Source organism: Scyliorhinus canicula, chromosome 7 (genome assembly GCF_902713615.1).
Source record: "Scyliorhinus canicula chromosome 7, sScyCan1.1, whole genome shotgun sequence".
Taxonomy (NCBI): domain Eukaryota; kingdom Metazoa; phylum Chordata; class Chondrichthyes; order Carcharhiniformes; family Scyliorhinidae; genus Scyliorhinus; species Scyliorhinus canicula.
In genome coordinates this window covers 35,404,031-35,429,401 of record NC_052152.1, presented here as the reverse complement: position 1 = coordinate 35,429,401, position 25,371 = coordinate 35,404,031, and the positions used below count along the sequence as shown (strand labels likewise).

The following is a 25,371-nucleotide window of genomic DNA, read 5'->3' as shown; positions in this document are numbered from 1 at the left end:
AGCTTAAGTAAAGTGCTCAGTCTGTCAGACATCAAACATCACAAGCAAGCAAATTGTGAAAATTACAACATGCCAGTAGCGAGAAAACCTTTTAAACATCTTGAGCTAAATAAAACTGTTGAGCCTATCTCTTGGCTCTAAGGCTACAGAAATGTCATGTTTGGGAAGAAGTACCAAAAATTTCAAGTGTTTCTTACCGCATTTGTCTCTGTTCCACAATTTACATAGCTTCTGCCAAATTAACATGAAGCTTGCGGAGCAATTATTTAATCATATAATAACCTGTATATAATCCTACTTTCTGGTGCTAATTTAAGGCCGTAAGAAATAGGAACATGAGTAGGCAGTTCGCCCCCCCGCCATTCAATAGGATCATGGGTACTCCAACATTCCTTGCGTCCATTTTCCTGCCCTTTCCCCTGTAACCCTTGATTCCTTTACTGATCAAGAATCATGTATCTCAGCCTTAAATATACACAAGGACTCTGTCCCCACAACTCTGTGACAAGGAGTTCCAAATATTCACAAACCCTCTCAGAGAAGAAATTCTTTCTCATCTCAGTCTTAAATGGGCCTTTATTCTGAGACTGTGCCCTCTGGCCCTGGACTCTTCCATGAGGGAAAACATCCTCTCAGCATTTCACTTGACAAGTCCCTAAAGGAGCCTAGATGTTTCAATGAAATCAGCTCTCATTCTTGTAAATTCCAATAAGCAGCATCGCAAACTCTTTAACATTTGTTCATAAAGCAATCCCTCCATACAGGGGATCATCCTAATGAATCTTCTCTGAACTGCTTGCAATAAAATAATGGGCAAGATTCTCCCGCGTTAAGCCTGGCACATAACCCATCCAAAAACAGATTTTGTGCGGTCGCCGACCCACACATGATGCATCCCGACCCGCGGCGCCCTCCATGATCTCGATCATGCCCTCATTAGGCTTAATCCAGATAATCACAATTAAATATGCGCAGCCCGCTTGAGACCATATTCTCCAGGCTCTGGATAGCCACCGGCTGCACCAGACTGGTGCAAATCAGTACTGGTCTCCAAGAAGGGGGACTGGCGTAATGGTCATGCCGGTGGATTCAGCAGCCATTGAGGTCCCAGAGTGGTCGAGGACAGGGCAGGGCAGTGCTGTGGCAGTGCCAACTTGGCACCCAGGCAATGCCAAACTGGCACTACAATGGTGGTAGGTTGGCACTGCCATGGTGCCTAGGGCAATTCCTGGATGCTAGGTTGGCACTGCCAAGGGGTAGGGCCTGAGGGGGGGCATGCCAATAAAGGGGGTGAAGGGGGTATGAAGGGTGGGAGGCTGAATGAGGTAATGAAGGTGGGTTACGAAGGGGGTGGTGTGAAGTGCGTGGGAGGCCCTCAGCAACCCCTTAGCGGGGCCTGTTCACTTGTTGGGGGGTCGAAGCCTGCCAGGATGGATGGGTTTGGGGCTAGGTTACCCTCATGCCTAGGTGGTATGGGTAACAAAGACCTTTAGTGAAATGGGGGGGAAGTTGCCCCTCCAGAGTCAAGAGTTGGGGCTGTCGCCCTTGTCTGTGCGGGGGTCACAATGTCAATAGGTTTGGGTGTGGGGGGCCCGCAACCTCACTTTGAGATCTGGGCACCCTTTAAAAATGCCGCCCTGATTTCTGAGGAGCCAGTCTTTCTGGCGACTTTAGTTTCCCACTGCAGAAGAAAATCTAAGTGTGGGATTTTCCAGTGACAAACTCCCCCAAGCTCCAAAAAAATGACTAACTGTGGGTGAATACCTGTCTGGATCGCGCACAGACCTAACATGAATCACCCCGCCAAACCCGCCCAGAATGATATTTTATGGGAGGATTGAGCCCAACATCTACCTTACTGTGACCAAAACTGCTCATAGTACCCCAGATGTGGTCTCACCATTACCTTGTACAGCTGCAGCAAGACTTGCCCATTCTTATACCCCAATCTCCTTGAAATAAGGGCCAACATTGCATTAGCCTTCCTGATTATCTGCTGCACCTTTGTGCTGCAGCTTTCTGCAGTTTTTATCCATTTAAATAATACTTTGTTCTCCCTCCCAAAATGAACAACTTCACAATTTCCCACATTATACTCCATTCATCAACAAGGTATTGTTTGTAGAGCAGGACTCCAGTTCCTGACAAACCGGCCAGGGAATGGTCGCACATGCGCAGTAATATCTTTCTTATACTCTTCAGGCTGGGGACCGGCCTGTGTGCCTGCACAGAAGGAAAAAAACATAATGGCATGGAACTGCAGGTCAGGTGACCTGATATGGGAGTGCCATTATCGTCTAAGTGTCCTAGCAGGATACAGGAGGGGGAAAGAGAGACGGTACCGATCCATGGAGGGGGACAGGTAGAGGCTCCAAAGGTTAGCCCCAAATAAAGGATGAAGACAGGGGACAGAAATAGGCCTAGTTAAGTGAAGTTAAAGAAAGGAACAGAATAATAGTCTCCGCAGTAAAGAAAGAGGAGCGAGAAAACTTTAAGTCAAGTGGACATGAGAGGAGCACTGAAGGTTGGCAACGTTGTGCTGTGTGCCACTGGGGGCAATGGTTATCCTTTAGAGCAGTGGTACTCTGCTTGATACAGCTGAAGATCTGGAGCTGTATTTTGAAGGTGAAGCTTCAGTATACTTGGAAATCCAGAGGAAAAGAATTACAGAAGACAAAATTGAAACCCTACAAGGTGTGTCACTACTGAAGACATCTGACTGGCAGTGATGTTCGGGAAGGATTCCAACACGTGGTCTTCAAATCTGGAGACTGGAAACTGTTGTGAGAAAGATGAAGTTTCAGTGAGATTGATAGACCCACAATGTAACAATGGCTGGGTGGGTTGTTGGGAAATCCATGGGTTCGGCTTTGGTTGCACCTATCAGCTATTGTGTAGTGTGGTGTGCCTGACCGCAGTTCACCTGTTAATTCACCTGTACCTCATAATTACTCTGAATATTAGCATAAAGAAAAGATATTGTGATTGTTTCATCATTCTAAACTTGTATAGTAATAGGGTTTTTTTGCTTGTTCAAAATCTTGTGCTCATTCGCTCAGTAAATATTTTGAATCTCAAACTTTTCCACTTTAAAACAAAATGTTTTTGTTGCCGAAGTGGATCTCCAGGGTCTGGCCAAGGATCGTAACAATGTACATGAACCTATCACATTTAGTAGTGGAAAAAAACCCCAGCAAAATATTTAAAATTTCCATAAGCATCAATGCTATGGCCGGTTCGGTTGTGCGACTTGGCTGAACGGGGAATCCAGCCCGTCCTCTCATATGGCCTCACCATGGGACCAGACTTCAGCAGATCGGTGCCTCATCAAAAGCAATGCCGTTCTTCCCATTAATTCTGATGAGTTCTTTAGTGTATACAGGAGGTGGAGGGAAGTGGGGCTGGTCAAGGTGAAGGATTTGTATTTGGAGGTAGGGTTCGCCAGTCTGGAGGAGTTAAGGGAGAGGGTAGAGCTGCCGAGGGGTAGTGAGTTCAGGTATCTACAGGTTAGGGACTTTGCACGAAAGGAATGGAAGGGGTTCCCTAGATTGCCCATATATACCCGGCTGGAGCGACTGCTGCTTCCAGATGTGGAAGGGGAGGGAAGAATTGGGGATAAATATAAGTGCCTGAGGGAGCAGGAGGCGAGCAGGTGGTGAAGATCAAGGAGAAATGGGAAGCGGAGTTAGGAATGGAGATCAATTGGGGAGTATGGGGTGAGGCACTGCGAAGGGTAAACGGGACCTCCTCCTGTACAAGGATGAGCCTGATACAGTTTAAGGTTGTGCACAGGGTGCATATGACTCGGGCGAGAATGAGTGGGTTCTTTCAGGGAGTAGCAGATGAGCGTGAGAGGTGTGGGCGGGGGCCAGTGAGTCATGCACACATGTTTTGGGGTTGATTCTGGGCGGGAATGTTCACGGTCTTAGCCAGGATAGTGGAGGAGGGAGTGGATCTGGACCCTTTGGTGGCGCTATTTTGGGTTTCAGAGAAGCCAGAGCTCATGGAGAGGAGGAAGGACAATGTCTTGACCTTGGCCTGTCGGATTGCACCACAACGAATTTTGCTGGAGTGGCGGTCGGCATTGCCACCAGGGGTAGCAGCATGGTTGGGTGACCTGTATGACTTCCTGTGGTTAGAGAAGATAAAGTCTGAGGTAAGGGCTCAGCAGGGGAGTTTGAGAAAAGGTGGGAGATGTTTGTGACGGTGTTTGAGGAGCTGTTTGTCACAGTGGGGTGTGAAAAAGGAGAAAAATCTGTACAAACTGCATACTTGATTGTTGGGAAGAATGTTTCCCGGGGTGTTTATTTGCTGTTAACTACTTTGATACAAGTTTGACTAAAATGCGTTTAATTCTGAGGAGTTCTTTTGTGGTGGCAAGTGAAACAGGCTGGGGCCGGACCAGGTGGTCCCTGGGGTCCTTTACCCCCTATGAATGGTCAGCTGACCAAAAGGTTTGAGGATCGCTGGTCCAGCTGAACGATGGAATATGCTTGAGGGACTGAACAGCTTAATCATCTTCCTGATGTTCCAAGTCTATATTTTTCTCCTGCCATGCAAGCAAGTGTAAATCTTTACATAGTTAGCTAAATGTTAAATGACATTTTACTGACATTATGCTCAACCTAGATTATGAAAATATTAGCATATCAATGGCCTGACCCTGGGAGTTAATCCTTTAATCCTTCCTTTTCTATCTTGCTTTTTGTTTTATTTGTTTTCTTATAAAACATCTGTCTTTTTTCTCATTTTCCTGATTTAGTGACTATTTTTCTTTAATTAGAAGCTTGTGTAATATCACACCTTTGACTGATTGCCTATGATAATACTGAGAATGGCCAAAGGAGCAAGTTAACCACTGACAGCTAATTTTGCAGCCACTAAGGGGAAAATCTGCACGCACAAAGTACAGAGAGCATTAAAACTCGTCATGTTGCAATTCCCACACCACCCCCCACTCCAAAAAAAAGTGAAACAATCAACTCGGCAGCCTGAAATGGAAAACCTCCTACTGTGAGTTGGATGCTCTGCATTCCCTTGTATATGAAGTAATTCCACAAACAGAACAAGTTCAAACTGTAGCTAATTAATGTGTCACATTGTTTATGGCAATGAGGAGAAATGATCCAGAATGCAAACCCACTGTGATTGCAGAGTAATCAAAATGAGGTCAGCAGGTCCTAAAAACTGTAAAGTATCAGATTTAAGCTCTGTATTATACAACAGAGCATTACTTCAGAGACTGCCTACTTACAGATATAGGGGCCTAATCTTCCATGGACTGGCAATTACTGGTGGATTGCCAGCACGTTCCTTTTTATTTCCTTTCACCGGAACTCCACATTTCTCACCTGGACTTCTCGAAGCAGGCCTCCTAAGAAACGTGGAGAGTTCCTGTTGTCAAGAATATTTCCTCATACCACAAGAGTGTCAGGGAAAGCCACACCAGGCTCCCTTTTTACAGCACTGTCTGCCACGTTGGGGACATTTAAACGTCCCAGCCACTTTGACATGAAACAGAAATACAGATGTGTACGGTGTGGAAGGTTAGGTTCGGTCGAGGGGTGCAGGGTGATGCGGGGCAAGGGTGTGTGAAATCAGGTCGTGGTATTTGGGGGCGTCGAGTAGGTGGTAGCATGGTCACTCAGGAATTAGAACAGTAAGAAGTCTTACAACACCAGGTTAAAGTCCAACATGTTTGTTTCAAACTCTAGCTTTCGGAGCACTGCTCCTTCCTCAGGTGAATGAAGAGGTATGTTCCAGAAACATATATATAGACAAATTCAAAGATGCCAGACAATGCTTAGAATGCGAGCATTCGCAGATAATTAAATCTTTACAGATTCTTTACAGATATTACAGATTCATGCACAAGGTTGAACAAGACCTCCTCACCGCACAGGACCTTCAACCGACGTTATACACCAGATACATCAATTACATTTTTTTCCTTTGGACCCACGGCGAAGAATCACTGAAACAACTACACAATGACATCAATAAGTTCCAACCCACCATCAGACTCACCATGGACTATTCTCCAAAATCAGTTGCATTCTTGGACACACTCGTCTCCATCAAAGACGGTCACCTCAGCACTTCGCTTTACCGCAAGCCCACGGATAACCTCACGATGCTCCACTTCTCCAGCTTCCACCCTAAACACATTAAAGAAGCCATCCCCTATGGACAAACCCTCCATATACACAGGATCTGCTCAGACGAGGAGGAGTGTAACAGACATCTACAGACGCTAAAGGATGTCCTCATACGAACGGGATGTGGCGCTTGACTCATCGATCGACAGTTCCAACGCGCCACAGCAAAAAACCGTACCGACCTCCTCAGAAGGCAAACACGGGACACAACCGACAGAGTACCCTTCGTCGTCCAGCAAGGGCAGGGTGATGGATCTCAGGGGATCCCTGGTCCCCAATACTGGGTCCCTTGATCAAGCACTGAGTCCCTTTAAACGAGGGAGCCTCGCCTGGGAGTCTACAAGTGAGCTTTCAAACCAACTGTAAAAATTCAGAAAATATTTGGAATTCTATCCATCAGATTTGGTATTTTTCCCCATTCTTCAATTTTTCTCAAAGAGTGGTATAATTACATTGATACTGACCATTCCTCCTTTATGGCTCTGAAATGCGAACGTTAGAAAAGCAGTTAACTATGGGAGCACCGCAGACAAGTAGATTCTATTCTCCTTGTGTCCACTTGGGACCCACTGGTAGCAGTATCATATATAATAGGGAAAATCAAACAAACCAAAAGCTGATTTTCTACATCCCAGAACACCAAAACTATTTACAGCACTAGCAATGCCACCAAAGCCGGAATTAACAAATTCAGCATAAATCTGTGATGCACAAACTCATAAAAGAGGCAACACAGAAGCGGGCTATTCGGTTAACAAATCCACGCTAGCATTTACCTTCCATATGAGTAGCTAGCTCTCACCACATTTATCCAGCCATGCTTTCCTATTCATTCCACTGCTTTACCTTGACTTTGCATACTTAGTGGAGGACTTCCACACAGGGTAGTGTTATATAACTTTAGAGACTTGTCAGTGAAGTGAGATGGCGGTATGTTGTTAAGTTGGGTGATTCGGGTACGGCTGACTTTGGCAGTTTCGCAGTCTGTTGGAGATCCTTGCTGGCTTGTCTCAGAGGTGGCAATGACCTGATTGCCTCTGCAGGATTCAATGAAGCAGCTGACCGTTTTTATTAAAACACGTTTGCCTCCAGCAAGACAGAGACAGAGCGAGGAGGATCCTTCTTACTTCTTTGTTCTTCTGATTCTCACTGGCTAATGCCAGTTTGTAATCCATTTTGTCTGTGTATTCCGAGGAGAGGAAATAGTCATGTCTTGCATTCATTTCAGACTTTTAAACATTCTAAGAGATTAATCAATAGGAGACGAGTGTTTTTAGATGTCTGGCGAGATGTATGAAAGAGTCTCCATTTCCCTCACAAAACCAGACGTTTTGCATTTTCCATATCTTTCTTTCAGGTATCTCTGTCAGAAGTGGGCATTGACACCTCTTCAGAAGCGAAATTCCATGGGATGTAACTTTCAAGCTCTCCAGCATCAGATTGGAGGTTACACAAAAGATGCATTGGGGAATCCTCTCTGGCCTTCCCAAGAGAACATGCCTAGAAGTGCAAACTTCCTCTAGGCAATTCTCCTGCACGGTGAACCATCCGTAAATGACACTGAAATTGCAAACTTTGGATGGTTCTGACAGGGTTACACCTATACTTACTCAGAAAAAGTTAGAAGTAAAACCTTCTGAGTAACTATTGTAAAGACCCAGACCGAGTCCATGCCTCCCCCCCCCCCCCCCATGTGACACCCCATCACCTATGATCTCCAGGATACCCTCCGTACCCCCAAGCCTCCGGTGGTTTCCCCCACCAACCCAGACTAACTAACCCTTTACAGTATTCACAACTTCCCTGACACCCCATGGGATTTTTCTTCCCCCCCCCACCACCACCTTCACCCTCGCACCTGTGCCATCTGAACAGATATCCCACACTGCAGGTCCTACCCGATATCCCACCCCACAGGCCAGACCTAACCCCTAGGTCCCAGACAGCCCACCCCACAGGCCAGACCTGACCCTCCACCACGTAGGTCTAACCCAACCCCACAGGCCAGACCAGATACCGTACTTCACAAGCCAGACTTCACCCCTCTACTCTGTCGGTCCGACCTATCTTATACTCCACAGGCCAGACCATATCCCCTCCCCCACCCACAATGTTAAATCCCCACATCCTGATGCCCGACTTCCCCCAACCCCACTTCCCCTTCTCTGACACATCACCCCCTCCTCCCCCCAATAGTATCCAGATCCCAACTCTAAAAAGATTGGACACCACAACATTTCCTGTGCTATTTTCTCTTTGTACGTCAAATGTTTTAAATAGTAAAAAGAATTAATTATCTTAAATTGAAACCGCTCTCTTCACCGGCAGTGGTACAATTAGAGTTTCGTCCCAGCTAGCTATTGCAATTACTATATTCATGTTTTACAGAACTTAATTTTTTTTTAAACCTGTTTTAAACTGTTTCAGTTGGAAATGCGTTCAAGAAGCAACAGCCTGGAGAGCTCATCCAAAAATAAAAGGTTGCATCAAAGAGCAAAATCACGGCATCAAAATTCTGAAAGGGACGAGCCGTACTTAGCGGCAAATAAAATGAACAATGAGAGAGAAAAGGACAATATGGAAGACACGGGGACTGTTTTAAGAAACCATAAAACAAGGACGTCATCCAAAAAACATGAAGATCTTTCTCGGGATGACCTATTGTTCCTGCTGAGTATACTTGAAGGCGAATTAGAGGTTGGTAATCTTTATTGCCGCTCCCATTTCAAAAGGTTTGATCTGACAATAAATGTTTCATTCTCTCTCTCCTCCTCCTCCCTGGCGACTGATTTGATTGAGTTTTACAAGTGGGGTTAATTTCATAGTGAGGTTAAATGAAGGGACAAACACAATAGGTGGAATAGTCCCATGGCCCTGCCAACGGGGAATGGAGGGTCAGGGGGAAGAGTTTGGAGGGAGCTAGCATGGATTTCCCCACAGTATCTTCTGCTGGTAAACACCATAACTAATCAGCAAACCCGCTGGAGGCCGGTGTGAAACTGTTTTGCACCCCGCTAATGGAGTGCAGATGAAAGCCCAACCAGAATCTTCCACACACAACTAATTCCCTGCGACCCCTCCAGGAAAACAACTGGGTGTGAAACACGTCTGGAACAATGTGACGTGCAAACGTCCTGAATGATGCCTGGGGCTGCCTCTGGAGTTCGGCATGGAGGCCACCAACAATCTTGCACCCCAGAACACCACAGCAGTGGGTAGGGAGAGCATCCACAGGTGTTCCCTCCAGTTTCAATGGTCCATCTTCCAGCCTCAGAGTGTTCCTGGAGATCCATCTTCTTTCCCAGGAGGTGCATCTTCTTTCTTCAATACTGGGTCAAAGATGTTGGGGGCCTTTTCAATACGGCGCCCGGATACAAGCCATCAGGCCTGCCCTGCCATGGAATACAGCGCAAAACATCTGTTTGCATAATTAATGAGGTCAGGACCAGTGGATATATATGACATGGTTTCCCAGAGGCCTACTCAGCGGGAAACATCACACGTTCCCAATCCGCCACGGGACTTAGTCCCAGACAGGAGAATTCCGCCCGAAAACAGAGCTGAAGCAGCCACTGAGATCCCCAATGTTTTACATCATTTTTGGCATTATCACTTCGGACGCTCCAGCTTTATAATTATGTCAGCTGGAACTTTGAAAATTAAGTCTCACCTGGTGTTGCCTTAGGCTGTTTAGCTGCTGTCTGTAGGAGGCTTCCCTCCATCCACACTGATGATGTGATGGTCAAGTCTGTAAGACAGAACACATAATTCAGTTGATGGGTGACAATGTTCACAGAAAAGGAGCAACTGTTGCAATATTAGCAGTATAAAAGGCAGTTAAAATTAAAAATCATCAAGCTTTCCATATAAGGTGTGGGATTCTCTGATCCTGAGGTAAGTGTTGAGCCGTTGGAAACGCTGTCGCATTTCTCGACGGCGTCAACACGGCTCCAGGATCAGCAATTCTGCCCCCTACAGGGGGCCAGCAGGGCGCTGGAGCGGTTCACACCACTCCAGCTGCTGATCCGGCGATGGAATGGGCGCCGGGGGATGCACGCATGCGCAGTGGGTCCGGCGCGAACCCGCACATGCGCAGTCCCACCGGCACGATTTCCACGCATGCGCGGTGTCTCCCTTGTCCGCGCTGGCCCTGACCCAACATGGCGCAGGAGTACAGGGGCCGGCGCAAAGTCAAGGAGGCCAGGAGACAGCAAGGCCAGTCCACCGATCGCTGGGTCCCAATTGCAGGCCATGCCACATTCGAGGTCCCCCCCCCCCCCCCCAACACCACCCCACAGGGCCGCCACCCGACCCTTCAACGCCGAGGTCCCGCTGGCTCAGAGCAGGTTAGAACGGCGGCGGCAGGACTCGTTTCTTTTTGTTTTTTTACGGCCGCTCGGCCCATCCGGGCCGGAGAATCGCGGGGGGTACCCCGTAGAGCAGCCCCGATTGGTGCCCGCCGACCACGCCAGCCCCAATGGCGCCGATTCTCCGCTCTGCAGAGAATTGCTTCCTGGCGTCAGGGCCCGACTCCGCGGCCCACCGGCGATTCTCCGACCAGGAGTGGGGGCAGAGAATCCCGCCCAAGGATTCAGGATAATGTTGTGTCTCAATCACAACTGTATTGCCCCTAGGACCGGCCATTAAATTCTAAAATATCAAGCCTTGAGCAGGAGCCCTCCGATGTGCGACCTCCTCCTACATGCCGCCACTGGAAGTCCCTGCATTAGGATATAAGTTGACCTTTATGTTTTAGACAGCTCAAAAATGTGCTGGCAACCATGGGATAGTCAGAGTGTTCAACATTGCGTCAAATCTGCGGTGGCATATTCACTCAGTAAAATGAGAAATAAGAAGTTTCTGAGGGCATTTCTAATGATGAAAAGCCACAACTTCACCTCATCGGTCGCAGTAAAGTTTAATTTTACATTTTACTGGAAGAGGATTTTTCACATCAGCAAACTTATCCAACATTTCTTATGTTGTTATGTTTTTATGTGAGCACGTGAGAAAATCTTCAATGTACAATATTCTCCATAAATCAACAGGGGACAAAGTGCGGCAGTGCTTCATGTTGTGTGGATTTGTTTTAGGCCCGAGATGAAGTAATAACTGTACTAAAAGCGGAAAAAATTGACTTGGCGCTTCTGGAAGCACAGTATGGCTTTGTTATGCCACAGAAGGTGCTACAAGCTCTCCAACGGGACACGATCCAAGCAAAAGCAGACTCACTGCAGGAGGACATCTATGAAAAACCAATGGTTGAGGTATGTGGTATATGCAACGTAAGCCAAAAAGTCTTGCTGGTCTTCTCAAATTAGATGCTAAATTACAAGCAAAAGGCTAGTACTTGCACTGTTAGAAAATTTAATGTGAAACTTTGTAATCTCATCCTCTCATCCCTAACCAAATAAGCAGAGCAATTGAATTCCAACCAAGGACCATAGGTCTTGTACACACTACATGCCAGATTGCTATTTTCATTGGCAAGACCCATCGAATCTTCGCTTACCAAACAGATATAACACAAATCAAAAGGGACGTAAGACATAACAGACACCACCCCATGAAATGGTGTTTCCTGCCAATCATAGAGCATAATTAAAACTATTTTAAACTAGACATCTCGAGCCAAACCACCCTCTGCTTGTGGAACAGGTAGTGAATGACATCACTGGAGAGAAATTGACTCAAACATTCACAAAGACAGAAGGGCTCCATGCCTTAATCATGGAACATAGACATCCTGCCCCTGAATCTGGCACCACAGGTTTTATGTCCATTCAGAAATAGGAGCAGAAGTAGGATATTTGAGCCTGCTCCACCATTCAATGAGATCATGACTGATCCGCTGTGATAATCCTTAACTCCGCTTTCTTGCCTTATCCCATCACCCTTGATTCCCTTACTGATTAGAAATCCGTCCTCAGCCTTGAACACACTTCACAACCTAGCCTCTACAGCCCACTGTGGTAAAGAATTCCACATATTCACTACCCTCGGGAGAAATATCTCCTCATCTCGGTCTTAAATGGGTAACCCTTTGCTCTGAGATTAAGCCCGTTGGTCCTAGATTCCCCCACAAGGGGAAACAACCTCTCAACATCAATCTTATATGTCTCAATAAGATCGCCTCTCATTCTTCTAAAGTCAAGTGAGTACAGGTCCAACTACTCAACTTCTCCCTTTTTGCCAGTGTGGGGGAGTTGTATTTGACATAAGGCTGAGGGGATATAATTATAGGATTAGTGCTGCTTGAGTGCTTTCACAACCTACCATCATCGCAGTGAGGAGTTTGTAAATTCACAGTTTGATTGACAGCTCCAAGTGGACAGCTCCAAATGGTTAAAAAGGGATTAGCTGTCTTTGATGTGAGACTATGGAAAAAGTGTTTCTTTTTGTAAGGCATTAAATACTTGAACTAATTTAAATGTATTGAATGGTATTTTATCGATGAGAGGTTTTTTATATCATTAAGTCTGTGATAGATGCTTAGAACTTTATTTTAATTCATCTCACAATGGCTGAGATCAGTCCATGTTAGATACTGGTTGTGTTTATGTGGAAGGTATCAGGTGATGGGTGGAAGGTATGGGCTGGCATGAGTTGGCACTAAGCTTGCACGGGGGGGGGGGTCGAGAGGCCATTGGGATGAGTCAGAGGTCATGGGTTGGCATGAATCAGTGCTACATTTGTACAGAGCATACAAAGGGCCATGGAGGTGGGTGGGGTGGCATTGGCTGGCATGGCAAGTACGAGAGTCCATGGAGTGCGGCTTGGGGCTTGTGGTGGCATAAGTTCGATGAATGCGGCACAGGGACGTGATGGGATGTGAGAGGTGAAGACTAGAGAGCCTAACACTTTTGATTATAATTGGAACAAAATCCCAGAGGACTGAGGCAAGCCTTTTAAACAACCCGCTTGGCATTTAAAAGCTCACCTCCAGTTGGCACCCACTCTCTACTAACTCCCACCCCCTCAATCCCTACCCCTGCCCACCCCACCTCCACATTGCCAATGTTTTATTTTCTATTTATGAATAGTTGTTGTTGGGCAGCACAGTGCTGCAGTGGTTTGCACTGCTGCCTCATTGCGCCGAGGTCCCAGGTTCGATCCCGGCTCTGGGTCAGTGTGTGTGGAGTTTGTACATTCTCCCCGTGTTTGCGTGGGTTTCGGCCCCACAACCCAAAGATGTGCAGGCTAGGTGGATTTGCAACGCTAAATTGCCCCATAATTGTAAAAAAATGAATTGGGTACACTAAATTTATTTTTAAAAATGAATAGTTATGGTTGTCACAAGAACAAGGGCAGACATAATGAACTCGGGTGGCTGAAAGTGTAGTGTACTCATGTAGCATCGGCCTCCCCCTTTGGCTGAAATACATCACACCACACTTCTTGGGCGGGATTCTCCCAACGGGAGACTAAGGGCGCGATTCTCCGCATCCGTGAAAAATCGCGAAACTGTCATAAAAACGGGCGCGTTTTACGACGGTCGTGAAGGGTCCATTTCCCGACATATTCACTTCCGGGAAATGGGCTAGTAACGCGGCCGCGTCAATCACGTGCGCGATGACGACGGAACACGGCGACGACATGATCACGCCCACGTGACGCCGCCCGACGCCGTAAAAAGGCGCGGGCAAGCACAGAATCTGTCGGCCATGATGTCGGAGTCCAGGAGAGCTGCACCTCGTTTTGTGGAGGCCGATGTCGAGACTCTGCTCGATGCTGTCGAGCAGAGGAGGGGCATCATCCGCCCGCGGAGAGGGCATCGCCAACCTGCCAGCGCGGTACGCCAGGCCTGGCGTGAGGTGGCCGCTGCCGTCAGTGCTGTGGGGCAGACCCCTCGCTCTGCAGAGCAGTGCCGGAAAAAGCTACACAACCTCACCAGGGCTGCCAGGGTAAGTGCCAAGAAGGTGCCCCCTGGTCACAACCATCCCCCCCCCCCACTTTACTTAATCACCCACCTCCCCCCCTGGCACGGGGGGGTGGAGGGGGATTGGGGCAGAGTTATTTGAGGATGATTCACAAAGTTGTCACAGACCCAGCGCTCTGGCCCCGTGGAGAGATGCAATCGTCTTATGACAACTTGACCCCCAAAATGTGCCAGTATCTGAACGGACTGCTGATACCTGCCGTTTTGTAATGATCTACCTATGTACCCTCCCCCAACAGGCCAAGTCCGCTCACAACAACCGTGAGCGGCACAACACTGGAGGGGGTTCGCCCAACCTGCACCCCCTCACCACCTTTGAGCAGAGGGCACTGGACCTTGTTGGGGGGTCTGCCACCCAGGATGTCGCGCTATGCGAGGTTGGTGGATTTGCAGCAAGTGAGACAACCCTCCTTGACAAACACCCACCCCTCCCCCATCCTCTGTCCCTTCACAACACCCTGCCCACTTGGACACCTCCCCCATCCTCTGTCCCTTCACACACCCTGCCCACTTGGACACCTCCCCCATCCTCTGTCCCTTCACACACCCTGCCCACTTGGACACCTCCCCCATCCTCTGTCCCTTCACACACCCTGCCCACTTGGACACCTCCCCCATCCTCTGTCCCTTCACACACCCTGCCCACTTGGACCCCTCCCCCATCCTCTGTCCCTTCACACACCCTGCCCACTGGGATACCTCCCCCATCCTCTGTCCCTTCACACACTCTGCCCACTGGGATACCTCCCCCATCCTCTGTCCCTTCACACGCTGCCCATTGGGACCGTCCAGCGGCCTGCCGAGCAAATCTAAATAACCCGTCTCATTCTCTTCCCTAGGACGTGATGCTGAACGACCAGGGCCGTCTGGCTGCAGACGGACACAGGCATCTGCCGCCACCTCACCCGGGGCCGCACAACAGAGGGTGTCCGATCAGCGGGGAGCCCCATCCTCCCCAACCCAATCTGCGGATCAGGACGCCCAGAGGGTGGCGAGAACACAACCCCCGGAAATGGCCAGGGATAACCCTCCGGACTCTGAGCGGCCCCACACCTTTGAGGAGGGGCTAAATTGCGAAAACATCGGGCTTGCGGCACTGCTATCTCCCACAACATCCATCATCCCAGAGACACTCACCCCGGCGGGCCTATTTAGTGATGAGTCTCCTGGGTCACAGTCTGGTTTGCACATCACAGCTGAGCAGGTACAGCAGGTGGAGGTCGGAGCAACCGAGGGCCCGGACACGCGGAGGCCAGACCAGGCCCAGGATGCAGCTGGCTCCCAGACGTTTTCGGAGTTCCTGGAGTTTCTCAACCCACCCGCACAGCCGATGCCTCAGGAAACCCAGGGAAACAACGACGGGATGAGGGCTTCCTTCCAGACTCTGCAGACGCTGTTAGAGGAGTCGAACCGCGTCCACGAGCAGGGAGTGGTGCCACTCATGGCAGAGACCCAGTCCGACACCGCACGGGTGGCATCCGCGGTGGAGGCAATGGGTCAGGTGATGCAAGGCATTGGGGTTCATATGCAGGCGTCATCCTCGGCCCTGGACTGGGTTGCCCTCTCACAGGCAGCAATGTGCCAGAGGCAAAACGACATTGCCTGCGCCCTGCAGGCCTTGGCTCAGTCTCACCAGGTCATTGGCCAGTCGCAGCAGTCAGTCGCCGAGAGCATCAACCGCCTGACACATGTGCTGGATGGCGTCGTGCACACACAGGTTGAGATCGCACAGTCCCTGGCGGGAATGTCTAACTCCCTGGACTCCGTCTCTGCAAACCTTTGGATCCTGGTGGATACCGTTGCAGGCCTCCAGGACTGGCAGCGCCAGGTGTCGGTGGTGCGACGGGGCACCTCCCCGCTCGCACCTCTGTCCCAAAGTGAGGCCCGGGGGCCACTGGGCTCCCCGAGGGAGGAGGAGGTTTCGGGGCCCATCCCATTAAGTCCATCACGGGACGTTCTGGAATTCTCGGCCTCCCCGCGTCCCATCCCTGGTGCATCGGGTGGGCAGCAGGCAGAGCAGGGTGGCACAATGTCACCCGAGACGCCCGCAGAGCAGCCTGGCCCATCAAGGCCGGGTCACCCCAGGAAACGCTTGGCCAAGGAGAAACGAGTCGAGGGGGGCGATTCGCAGCAATCCTCCTCCACTCCTGCTGTATCATCTGGGGAGTCACTTAGACGTAGTGGTAGGGCCCGTAAGGCAACTAAGATAGACACTGAGTAAGTTAGCACGGGTGAAGGGCACAGTTTAGTTGTAGGGGCTAGGGCACCTGTAAATAATTGTTAACATTAAACGCACTGTTCCACCTTACTTGTAATACCGTGTGATTGTTCCACAGCCACAGGATTTGTGATGGTGACCGAGTGTCGCTGGGGTTGACGAGCGGTGAAACTTCGGTGCCGGGTGTGCAGTCCCTGCCCCTCTCCCCACCCCCTTCCACAGCTAGCCCACGCGGGCACGTGATGGAGTGTCAGTGACGATCTCAGCAGCCACCAAGGTGGATGGTTCAGCTATTGCCATGGGTCAGACTCTCTCTAACGATTCTGAGCTCACAGCTCATCGCAGAGCGGGCTGTCATCATTCCACATGGCACTGATCACACCCGCTGACACAGCCATCAATGTTGTGCCATACCGTCTGGACCCAGTGGTAAGGGTGATGTCGAAGTGGAGCAGTGTACACTGAGAGGGGGTGGGGGGGTTGTGGTGGTGGAAGTTGTGTGTTGACCCTCTGCACGACTAGCGATGCAGGTGGTGGTTTGGTGTTCAGCGGGGACGTCACATGCGATGCGTGAACCGTGCTGCCACCAAGGCGTCGCTGCCCGCCGTCCTCGCCGGGTCTGTCGTACCGCCTCCTGGACATCACCAGCACCTGGGTCGTGTCTGCATTCTGCGCCCGCCACTCCGCCAGCCTCCTCCTCCTCCCTCTCCTCCTCCTCCTCCTCCTCCCCCCCCCCCCCCCCCCCCTCTGTGCTGGCACCACTGCCACTGGCTTCTCCCTCCGCCTCCTGCAGCAGGTCATCTCCCCTCTGCATCGCGATGTTGTGCAGCGCACAGCAGACCACTACAATGCGAGCGACCCTTTCGGCCTGGTACTGCAGGGCCCCTCCGGAGTGGTCCAGGCACCTGAATCTCATCTTCAGGAGGCCAAGGCAGCGCTCCACCACACCCCTGATTGCTGCATGGGTCTCGTTGTATCGTGTTTCCGCATTGGTCTGAGGCCTCCGTATAGGCGTCATCAGCCAAGACCTCAGCGGATAACCCCTGTCGCCTAGCAACCAGCCCCTCAGCCGGGGGGGACGTCCCTCAAACATCGCAGGGATGAACGACTGCGCCAGTATGTAGGAGTCATGCACACGCCCTGGGAACCTTGCAGAGACGTTCATGATCCTCATGTGGGGGTCGCATACCACCTGGATATTCATGGAGTATGTCCCCCTTCTGTTTGTGAACATGTCCCTGTCCCCTGCAGGCGGGCGCATGGGGACGTGAACACAATCGATTGCCCCCTGCACCCTCGGTATCCCGGCCACGCTGGCAAATCCACGAGCTCGTGAGTCTTGACTTGCTTGGTCCTCGGGAAAGGTGATGTAGCGGTCCGCGATGGCATAGAGGGCATCGGTCACATCCCGGATGCACCTGTGCACCGATGATGGGAGATCCCGGAGACGTCCCCGCTCGGAGACTGGAAGGAGCCGGTAGCATAGAAGTTAAGAGCGACCGTCACCTTGATGGCAACCGGGATCGCGTGTCCTCCCCCCGTTCCACGTGGGGCGAGGTGCGACAGGAGTTGGCAGATATGTATCACCGTCTGCCTACTCAGCCGGAGTCTCCTCCTGCAGATGATGTCCGTCATTGTTAGGAAAGAGACCCGGACACGGTACACCCTCGGCTTTGGTCGTCGCCTCTGGCGCTGTGGCTGCACCCTCACTCTCTCTTCTTCCTCTTCCTCCTCCTCCTCCTCCTCACCATGCTGCTCGACGACTGGCAACTCCTCGGCCCTTCCCTCTGCTGCTGCAGCTGGCCCTACATCCACTGCGGGTTGTGGGTGTGGATGCTGCTGCATCGCCAAATGCAGTACAGCGGCCCCAACCACTGCGCAGAACATAGCCGTTCTGTTCACAGACATTGTGCTAACCTACAGAAGGGTGGTGGGGGCAGAGAAACGGGACATGTTAGACGGAGGTTAGTCGACACCTCGGCAGCCGCCTGCCACGGGATACCTGTGTGTCCCGGTGGCCTGGTCGCGCTGCTGACACGCGGGCAGCCTAACCCCTGGTCACTTTCTGCATCCAACGGCCAGTAAACTATGTCCTCCTCACCGGTGCGTCAGTGGCCTGTGGCCGTAAGCCACAGGGCAACCAGCGGCCGTGTCCTCGTGACCGGCACGCCATGGCATGGTGGCAGACATTTTGTTACGGGGTTGGACGGCTCACTCGCTCACTCTCTACCTAACCCCCCACCCACTCCCACTCCCTACCTAACCCCCCCCCACTCCCACTCCCCCCGTCTCCCCCACACCCCCCCTGTCTCCCCCACTCCCCCCAATCTCCCCCACTCCCCCCCCGTCTCCCCCACTCCCCCTCCGTCTCCCCCACTCCCCCCCCTCCGTCTCCCCCACTGTCCCCCCGTCTCCCCCACTGCCCCCCCCCCCGTCTCCCCCACTGCCCCCCCCGTCTCCCCCACTGCCCCCCCCCCCGTCTCCCCCACTGCCCCCACTCTGGACCCCCCCCTCCCGTTCTCAGGGATGCCTTCTCCGTTGTGGCCAGACTCAAGCGGTGCGCTGAGCGGTGCGCTCACCTCCTCCAAGCTGTCGTCAGCCAGCACGACTGGTTGACGAACTTAAAAAGCAGGTGTGTTTCACGCCGTGCAAACAGGGCGCGATGACGTCGGGACTTTGGCCCATCCGGGCCGGTGAATAGCAGGGGGGGGGGGGGCTATTAGTGGCGATTCTGGTCGTGTCGGGGGCGTGAAGGAGGCGTTTGTCGGGAATGCGACTCCGAGATTTTGCGGGGTTCGGAGAATAGCGGGAGGGCGTCGGAACAGCGTCGCCGTAAAAATTTGCGACGCCCGCTATTCTCCGACCCGTCGTGAGTGCGGAGAATCGCGCCCTAAGGGCGGAATTCTCTGCTCCCCACGCCGAGTGGGAGAATCGCGGGAGAGCCGGGCGACTAACGACACGCCCCCCGCGATTCTCCCACCCCCCACTCGCCGTTTTTCACGGATGGGCCGAGCGGCCTGCCGTTCCCGACCGGTTCACGACGACGGCAACCACACCTGGTCGCTGCCGTCGTGAACATGGGCGCCACAGTGCCGTTTGTGGCTTGTGGGGGGGCGGAGAGGGGAGTGAGCACCACGGCCGTGCTCGGGAGAGGACTGGCCCGCGATCGGTGCCCACCGATCGTCGTGCCGGTGTCTCAAAGCGACGCACTCTTTCCCCTCCACCACCCCGCAAGATCAAGCCACCACGTCTTGCGGGGCAGCGGAGGGGAAGACGGCAACCGTGCATGCGCGGGTTTGAGCCGTCAACCATCGTGACGTCAGCCGTGCATGCGCGGGTTGGAGCCGGCCAACCTGTGCATGCGCGGCTGACGTCACTTAGGCGCCGCCGTCGCGTCATTCACGGCGCCCCGCAAGCGTCAAGGCCCGGCAGCCGAGAGTTACGGAGCGCCGCTCCTAGCCCCCTGGATGGGGGTGAATAAGGTAAGAGGAGGGGCCTCCGGGGCCATCGTGAAACTCGGCCGAGTTCACGGCGGCCTTCCCGATTTATCGTGGGAGCGGAGAATTCCGCCCTAAGTGCCAACGCCGGAGTGAAAACCGGAGTGTTTCACTCCGGCGTCGGAGGCCGCTCCTCGCCCCCTATTCTCCCACACCCAGGGGGCTAGGAGCGACGTTGCGTCAATTTCACGCGCCGGGCCTTGGCGCCCACGTCAAAGTGGCACCGCCTAAATGACACGGCATGCGGCGCCTAAATGGTCGACTACAGAGAAAGGCCGACCGCCGGGAACTCTGGGTACTTATAGCCCACCACGGAGGTGGGGTCTACTTATCTCTCGACAATTGGTGATCAGTCACATGACTAGTCCCAGCCAATCAGATAAGAGGCACATGACCAGCCAGAGCCAATGGGAAACCAATGCTCTGCACCAATGGCAGTGCTCCCATTCATACCACCACATTGTGGGAGAGTCCTTTCTCAGCATTACCATTAAATCAACTGGCTGCGAAAGAGGTCAGTTATTTTCTTCACGGATTCCTATATTCCAGAGTGATATTTTAAATTCTCTTTGCAAATGGGGTTTAAATCCCCATTTCCGATTACAGAATTCATTTATTTTAAACAATAGATACATTCTGGCTGGCATTTAAAAATCAAAGTGAATATAAATTGCCTTATTAGCATTTTTGTAAGAACAGAATCTTATCTATAAAATGTTTTTTTTTTAATCCCCTCATGGCAGATGGAAAGCTAAATCTCCAAAGATTGGAGAGGTTTTTGAGGCAGGCTGCAAAATGAGTTCCTAAACCTGCCATAGATTGCAATGACAAATAATAAGCAGGCAGTCAGAGGCTTTGCAATTTTAGTGCTCATCTATCTGGAAGGAATTACAACTCAGCAAAAATCCCCTCTCAACAGCAATAAGTTTCTTGCAGTGTACTGTACAAAATATCGGCCTCAACAATCCATGGGGTGTGATCGCTGATTGAGTCAATAGGAGGGCACAATTTCCATTGGGCAAAAGGCACTCACACAACTAGACACATCCGGAGACTCCCTCATGCCCCATGCAGTCAGCAAATCTGCCATCTGCCGACCTTCACCAAGAGCCCATTGAGCCTTCATTTGAGCCTCAATGTAACCGCAGTCTTCACAGGACCAGTGGCTAGATCCTTTCATCATAGGCACATAAGAAATAGGAGCCATTAGCCCTCCAAGCCTGTTCCGCTATTCAATAGGATCCTGCCTGATCTGATTATGGCTTCAACTCCACTTTCCTGCCTGCCCCCAATAAACCTCGATGCTCTTGTAGAGCAAAAATCTGTCTAAATCCGTCTTGAATATATTCAATGATCCAGCTTCCATTGCTCTCTGGGCTAGTGGATTCCAAAGATTAAGGGTCCTCTAAGGGAATAAATTCCTCCTCATCCCCATCTTAAATGGGAGACGCCTTATTCTAAAACTCTGCCCCCTTGTTCAAGATTGCTCTAGGAGAGGAAACATTCCCTCAGCATTTTCTCTGTCCAGTCTCATATTGCCCTGACATTATTGCCCTTGTAAGGGGCAGTCGCAGATTCCACCCTAAACAAAGGTCACAGGTGGAATTGCAGAATTCCAGTGATACTGGGTCCCTATTGTGGGTTATGTCCAAGTGATTGCAAGACTCCTGTAGAAACAGCAAAAAAATTTAGGCTGCTATTATTTACTTTTCACTAATTACGTTTGTGCACAAATAATCCCCAATTTTAAGATAGATAACGGAACATAATTTTGCTCTATATACAGCTCGACAAACTAGTTGAAAAACAGAAAGAGACACATAGACGGATGTTAGAGCAACTACTCCTGGTGGAAAGATCACACAGACAGACGGTAGACGAATTGGAGGATGAGAAAAAGAAGCATGTTGACTACATGGAAAAGAGTGATGAATTCACCAACCTCCTTGAACAAGAACGTGAACGGTATGGTAGGAAATTTATCCCCACACCCTGCACAATACTGTTATGTAGGGCTGGATTTTTGTTCCAGAGTCATGATACTGGCGTCAGGCTGAATCCCAGTTCGGGAACCTAGAACTGACGGCAGGGTGACCCTGGAAATGTCTTTATTTAAGTGGCCCCCTCCAGGAGGCCTAACCAATCAAAGATGGAAGCAGAGCTTAAAAGGATAGCGGGCCAATAGGAGGCCGTCCAGCACTCACACATCAACAGTCCCACTGTCAGAGATGTGAGCTGCCAATATAGGTAGGGGAAAGACAGGGCACATCAAGATAGAGATGTCCTCTAAAGACTTGTTAAAAACTCACAATGACAAAGAAGCCATAACTGCCAGGCCGTCATTGTGAAGGGGGAGCCCCTCCACAGGATGACCAGCAGCAGCTGCAGCCGTGGCCCACTGCCCATTGTGGCTACGGGAGAAACAAAATGAAGGGAAAGGTTTTTACAGAAGAGATGCCACTCTTCATCATAATGCATTTTCAACAATTCCAGGAAATCTGAGTCATGTTTCACTAAATTTCCAAATAATTCAATTGATGGGACAAAACTAAATGGTTAGGTAAAAATTCTGATCAGAGATGGAGAGATCCTTTTCACACAACATCATTTCATGTCTTGGTTGGGTAACAGACTCTTTACACTGGGATAGAGTACAGGAATATTCATACTTGAACTCATACATATAGAAGTGTTCATACTTGAACTTGACAATCGGCATGTTTGAACAGGTGACCACCAACACCTATACTTCAATTTGGTCGATACAAATATTTTGAAACATGCACTTTCCATGAGATTTTCATGTTGAAATTCAATATTTATAAAATTCGGAGCAAGGCACATGTAATATGGCCTCCAAATTAAAATTCCCCTAATTGAACCTGGCATCGACATCTTTACATCAGGGTCTAACTGTGACTAAACAGTGATTACATGTTGAAAGGCCACTTCACCTCAAGAAACCTTGCACCATGTAATAAACCCTCCGATCCATAGACAGTTTCACAGTTAGGTCTGAACAGGTGAAGATCAATAAATTCATAATTAAAATGCAATCTTATTTTTAAATAATATACCTGCAAGATTAAAATACAGCAATATTCTCCATGTGTGTTGTGTTAATAAGCTGCTCAAACTACAAGTTGAAGTTTGATATTATACAAATTTTAAACTTAGGTGACCCACTGACTGGGTTTGACTGGAAGGTTTATATAAATGATACTTATCTATAATTAGTATTATGAGAATTCCTGGAAAAACAGTTAATGTGCTGAGTGAAAATAATATTCAGCCATTTCTAAACAGAAGAGCAACATTGTCACAAATATTTGGTGAACTGATAGTCTGAATGTTTTTAAAGGCATTGGATGCTGGCTCTTCAAAATAATTCAGTTTAATTGATTTTACATCGTCAGCTTTGCATTCAGAATAAAAAAGTTTGAAGACCTTATGGTCGAGAATGAACTAAAATCTCACACCGTCTTGGAATCATCAAGGTAACTGGAGAACAAGCCAGTTTAGAATCCCATAGAATCGATAAAATCCCTACAGTGCAGAAGGAAGAAATTTGGCCCATCGACCCGCCGAATAAGCACTCTACCTAGGCCTATCGCTGTGACCCTCCGCATTAATCATGGCCAATCCACCTGATCTGCACATCTGGGAGGAAACCGGAGCACCCAGAGCAAACCCATCCAGATACGGGGAGAATGTGTAAACTCTACACAGGCACCCAATGCTGGAATCGAACCTGAGTCCCTGGCGCTGTGAGCCAGCAGTGCGAACCACTGTGCCACCGTGCCACCCTAAGGTCCCTATGACCAGTGCTAGTAGAAACCTCTGCGGATCTAGAGGCCACGCTAATCTTTCAACCAACATCACTAAAACAGATAAATAATTATCTATCTTAAACTTTGTTGGACCTTGCTATGCACAAATTGGCTTGCTCGGCTGCCGACACTGACAACACTTCAAAAATAATTCATTCGCTGTGATGTACTTTAGAGGTCAATAGTTCTTTCTCAGGAACTCTACCTGTCCCAAGAAAGCTCTTATCCTCATCTGTGTATTGGTTATCTTGTAAATGAATAGCATAACCTTCCCGTACAAGCTTGCTTCTTCAAATACCGGATATGAAGATGCCCTACTCATCTGTAAAATGTCAGATTTGGTGTCAACCCTTGACAAGTTGGCTGAAATCAGGGCGAGTATGTGGAGGTTACAGGGTCACGGCGGGGGTATGAGCCTAGGTAGAGTGCTCTTTCGGAGGGTCGTGCAGACTCGATGGGCCGAATCACCTCTTTCAAGGGCGGCACAATGATTAGCGCTGCTCTTCCACAGCATTTGGGACCCGGGTTCAATTCCGGCCTTGGTTGACTGTATTGAATTTGTTCTTTCTCCCTGTGAATTTGTACTTTCTGCCCGTGTCTGCGTGGGTTTCCGTCGGGTGCCCCAGTTTCTTTCCACAGTCCAAAGATGTGCAGGTTAGGTGGATTGGCCATGATCAGTGTGCGGGATGATGGATATAGGGCGGGGAAGTGGATCTATTCAGAGTGCTCTTTCGCAGGGCCGGTGCAGTTTCAATGGGCTGAATGGCATCCTTCTGCACTGTAGGGATTCCATGGAATAATGGCTTTGACATTCAGTCATAGCTCCAGCATGAAGGTAGGGATTTTATCGTTCAAATTTAGTTGTAGCTACCTACAAGATCAATTTGGTACGGCACCATTAAACTGTGGCAAAAGAAGAGAAACTGAAATTCACAAATAGGTTCCTCTTCAGAATGAGGGGTTAAGGCTGCTCGTCGGAGCCAAAATCAACTGTGGATTCTGGCAACCTTATTGCAGAGGGTTTTATATCATCACCAGAGGGAGGTCATAGAGGCATTATGGAACACCACAGCAGGGGTGAGGGGCATCTGCAGGTGGGCCTTCTAGATTCAGTGACCTGGAAAGGATCCGTCTTCCAGCCTCAGAATCTTCCAGAAGATCCATCTTTAATCTTAGGGGTCTATCTTCCGGTCTCCAAGTGCTCCTGGAGATCCATCTTCTTCTTCAGGAGGTCAACCTTCATTTGTCAATGGTGGGTCAGTGATGTTGGATACCTTTTCAATATGGTGTCCGGTAGGACAGTGGACTAAGCGCCATCCACGCCTGCCCTGCCACTGGAATACAGTGTGCAACATCTGGGTGCATAAATAATGAGGTCAGGGCCAGATGATTTGCCGTATTTTCCCGCTGACCTCCGCAGCAGGAAACATTCCGCATTCCTGCACCCGCCAGGGCATTTAGTCTCAACATGGGAGAATTCCACCCAAAATACTTTATATAACTGGTCAGCAACAATGGGCCCAGCTTCAATTCGTGTGGAGCACCATTTGCCATCTTTCGCCAGGCTGAGTACTTAAGGTGGGTGATTTGGCCATGGTGTTGCATTAAGTGAAGCATCACAGAAAAATCCATAAAATGGCTACTTCTATGGTCAGGTGGACTATCAGTTACAGAGATCAGTAAGAAAGAATAAAGGAAAATAAGGCACTTCAGTTTTTTTTATCAGTTC

The 25,371-nt window shown here is 49.9% G+C and overlaps 2 protein-coding genes across 6 annotated transcripts in view; one reads left to right on the top strand and one right to left on the bottom strand.

The window, feature by feature from the left end:
* The window catches only part of cmss1 (cms1 ribosomal small subunit homolog), a 443,802-nt gene that overhangs the window by 189,493 nt on the left and 228,938 nt on the right, over positions 1-25,371 (bottom strand). For all 4 annotated transcript variants that reach the window (XM_038801753.1, XM_038801755.1, XM_038801756.1 and 1 more), the window contains one exon: positions 9,829-9,906. In XM_038801753.1, coding sequence (XP_038657681.1) covers positions 9,829-9,906 — 78 coding nt within the window. The remainder of the gene's footprint in view (positions 1-9,828; positions 9,907-25,371) is intronic.
* filip1l (filamin A interacting protein 1-like) overlaps positions 1-25,371 on the top strand; it is a 328,667-nt gene that overhangs the window by 109,260 nt on the left and 194,036 nt on the right. For both annotated transcript variants that reach the window (XM_038801749.1, XM_038801750.1), the window contains exons 2-4: positions 8,586-8,855; positions 11,252-11,425; positions 21,599-21,777. In XM_038801749.1, coding sequence (XP_038657677.1) covers positions 8,592-8,855; positions 11,252-11,425; positions 21,599-21,777 — 617 coding nt within the window. In that variant the 5' untranslated portion in view covers positions 8,586-8,591. The remainder of the gene's footprint in view (positions 1-8,585; positions 8,856-11,251; positions 11,426-21,598; positions 21,778-25,371) is intronic.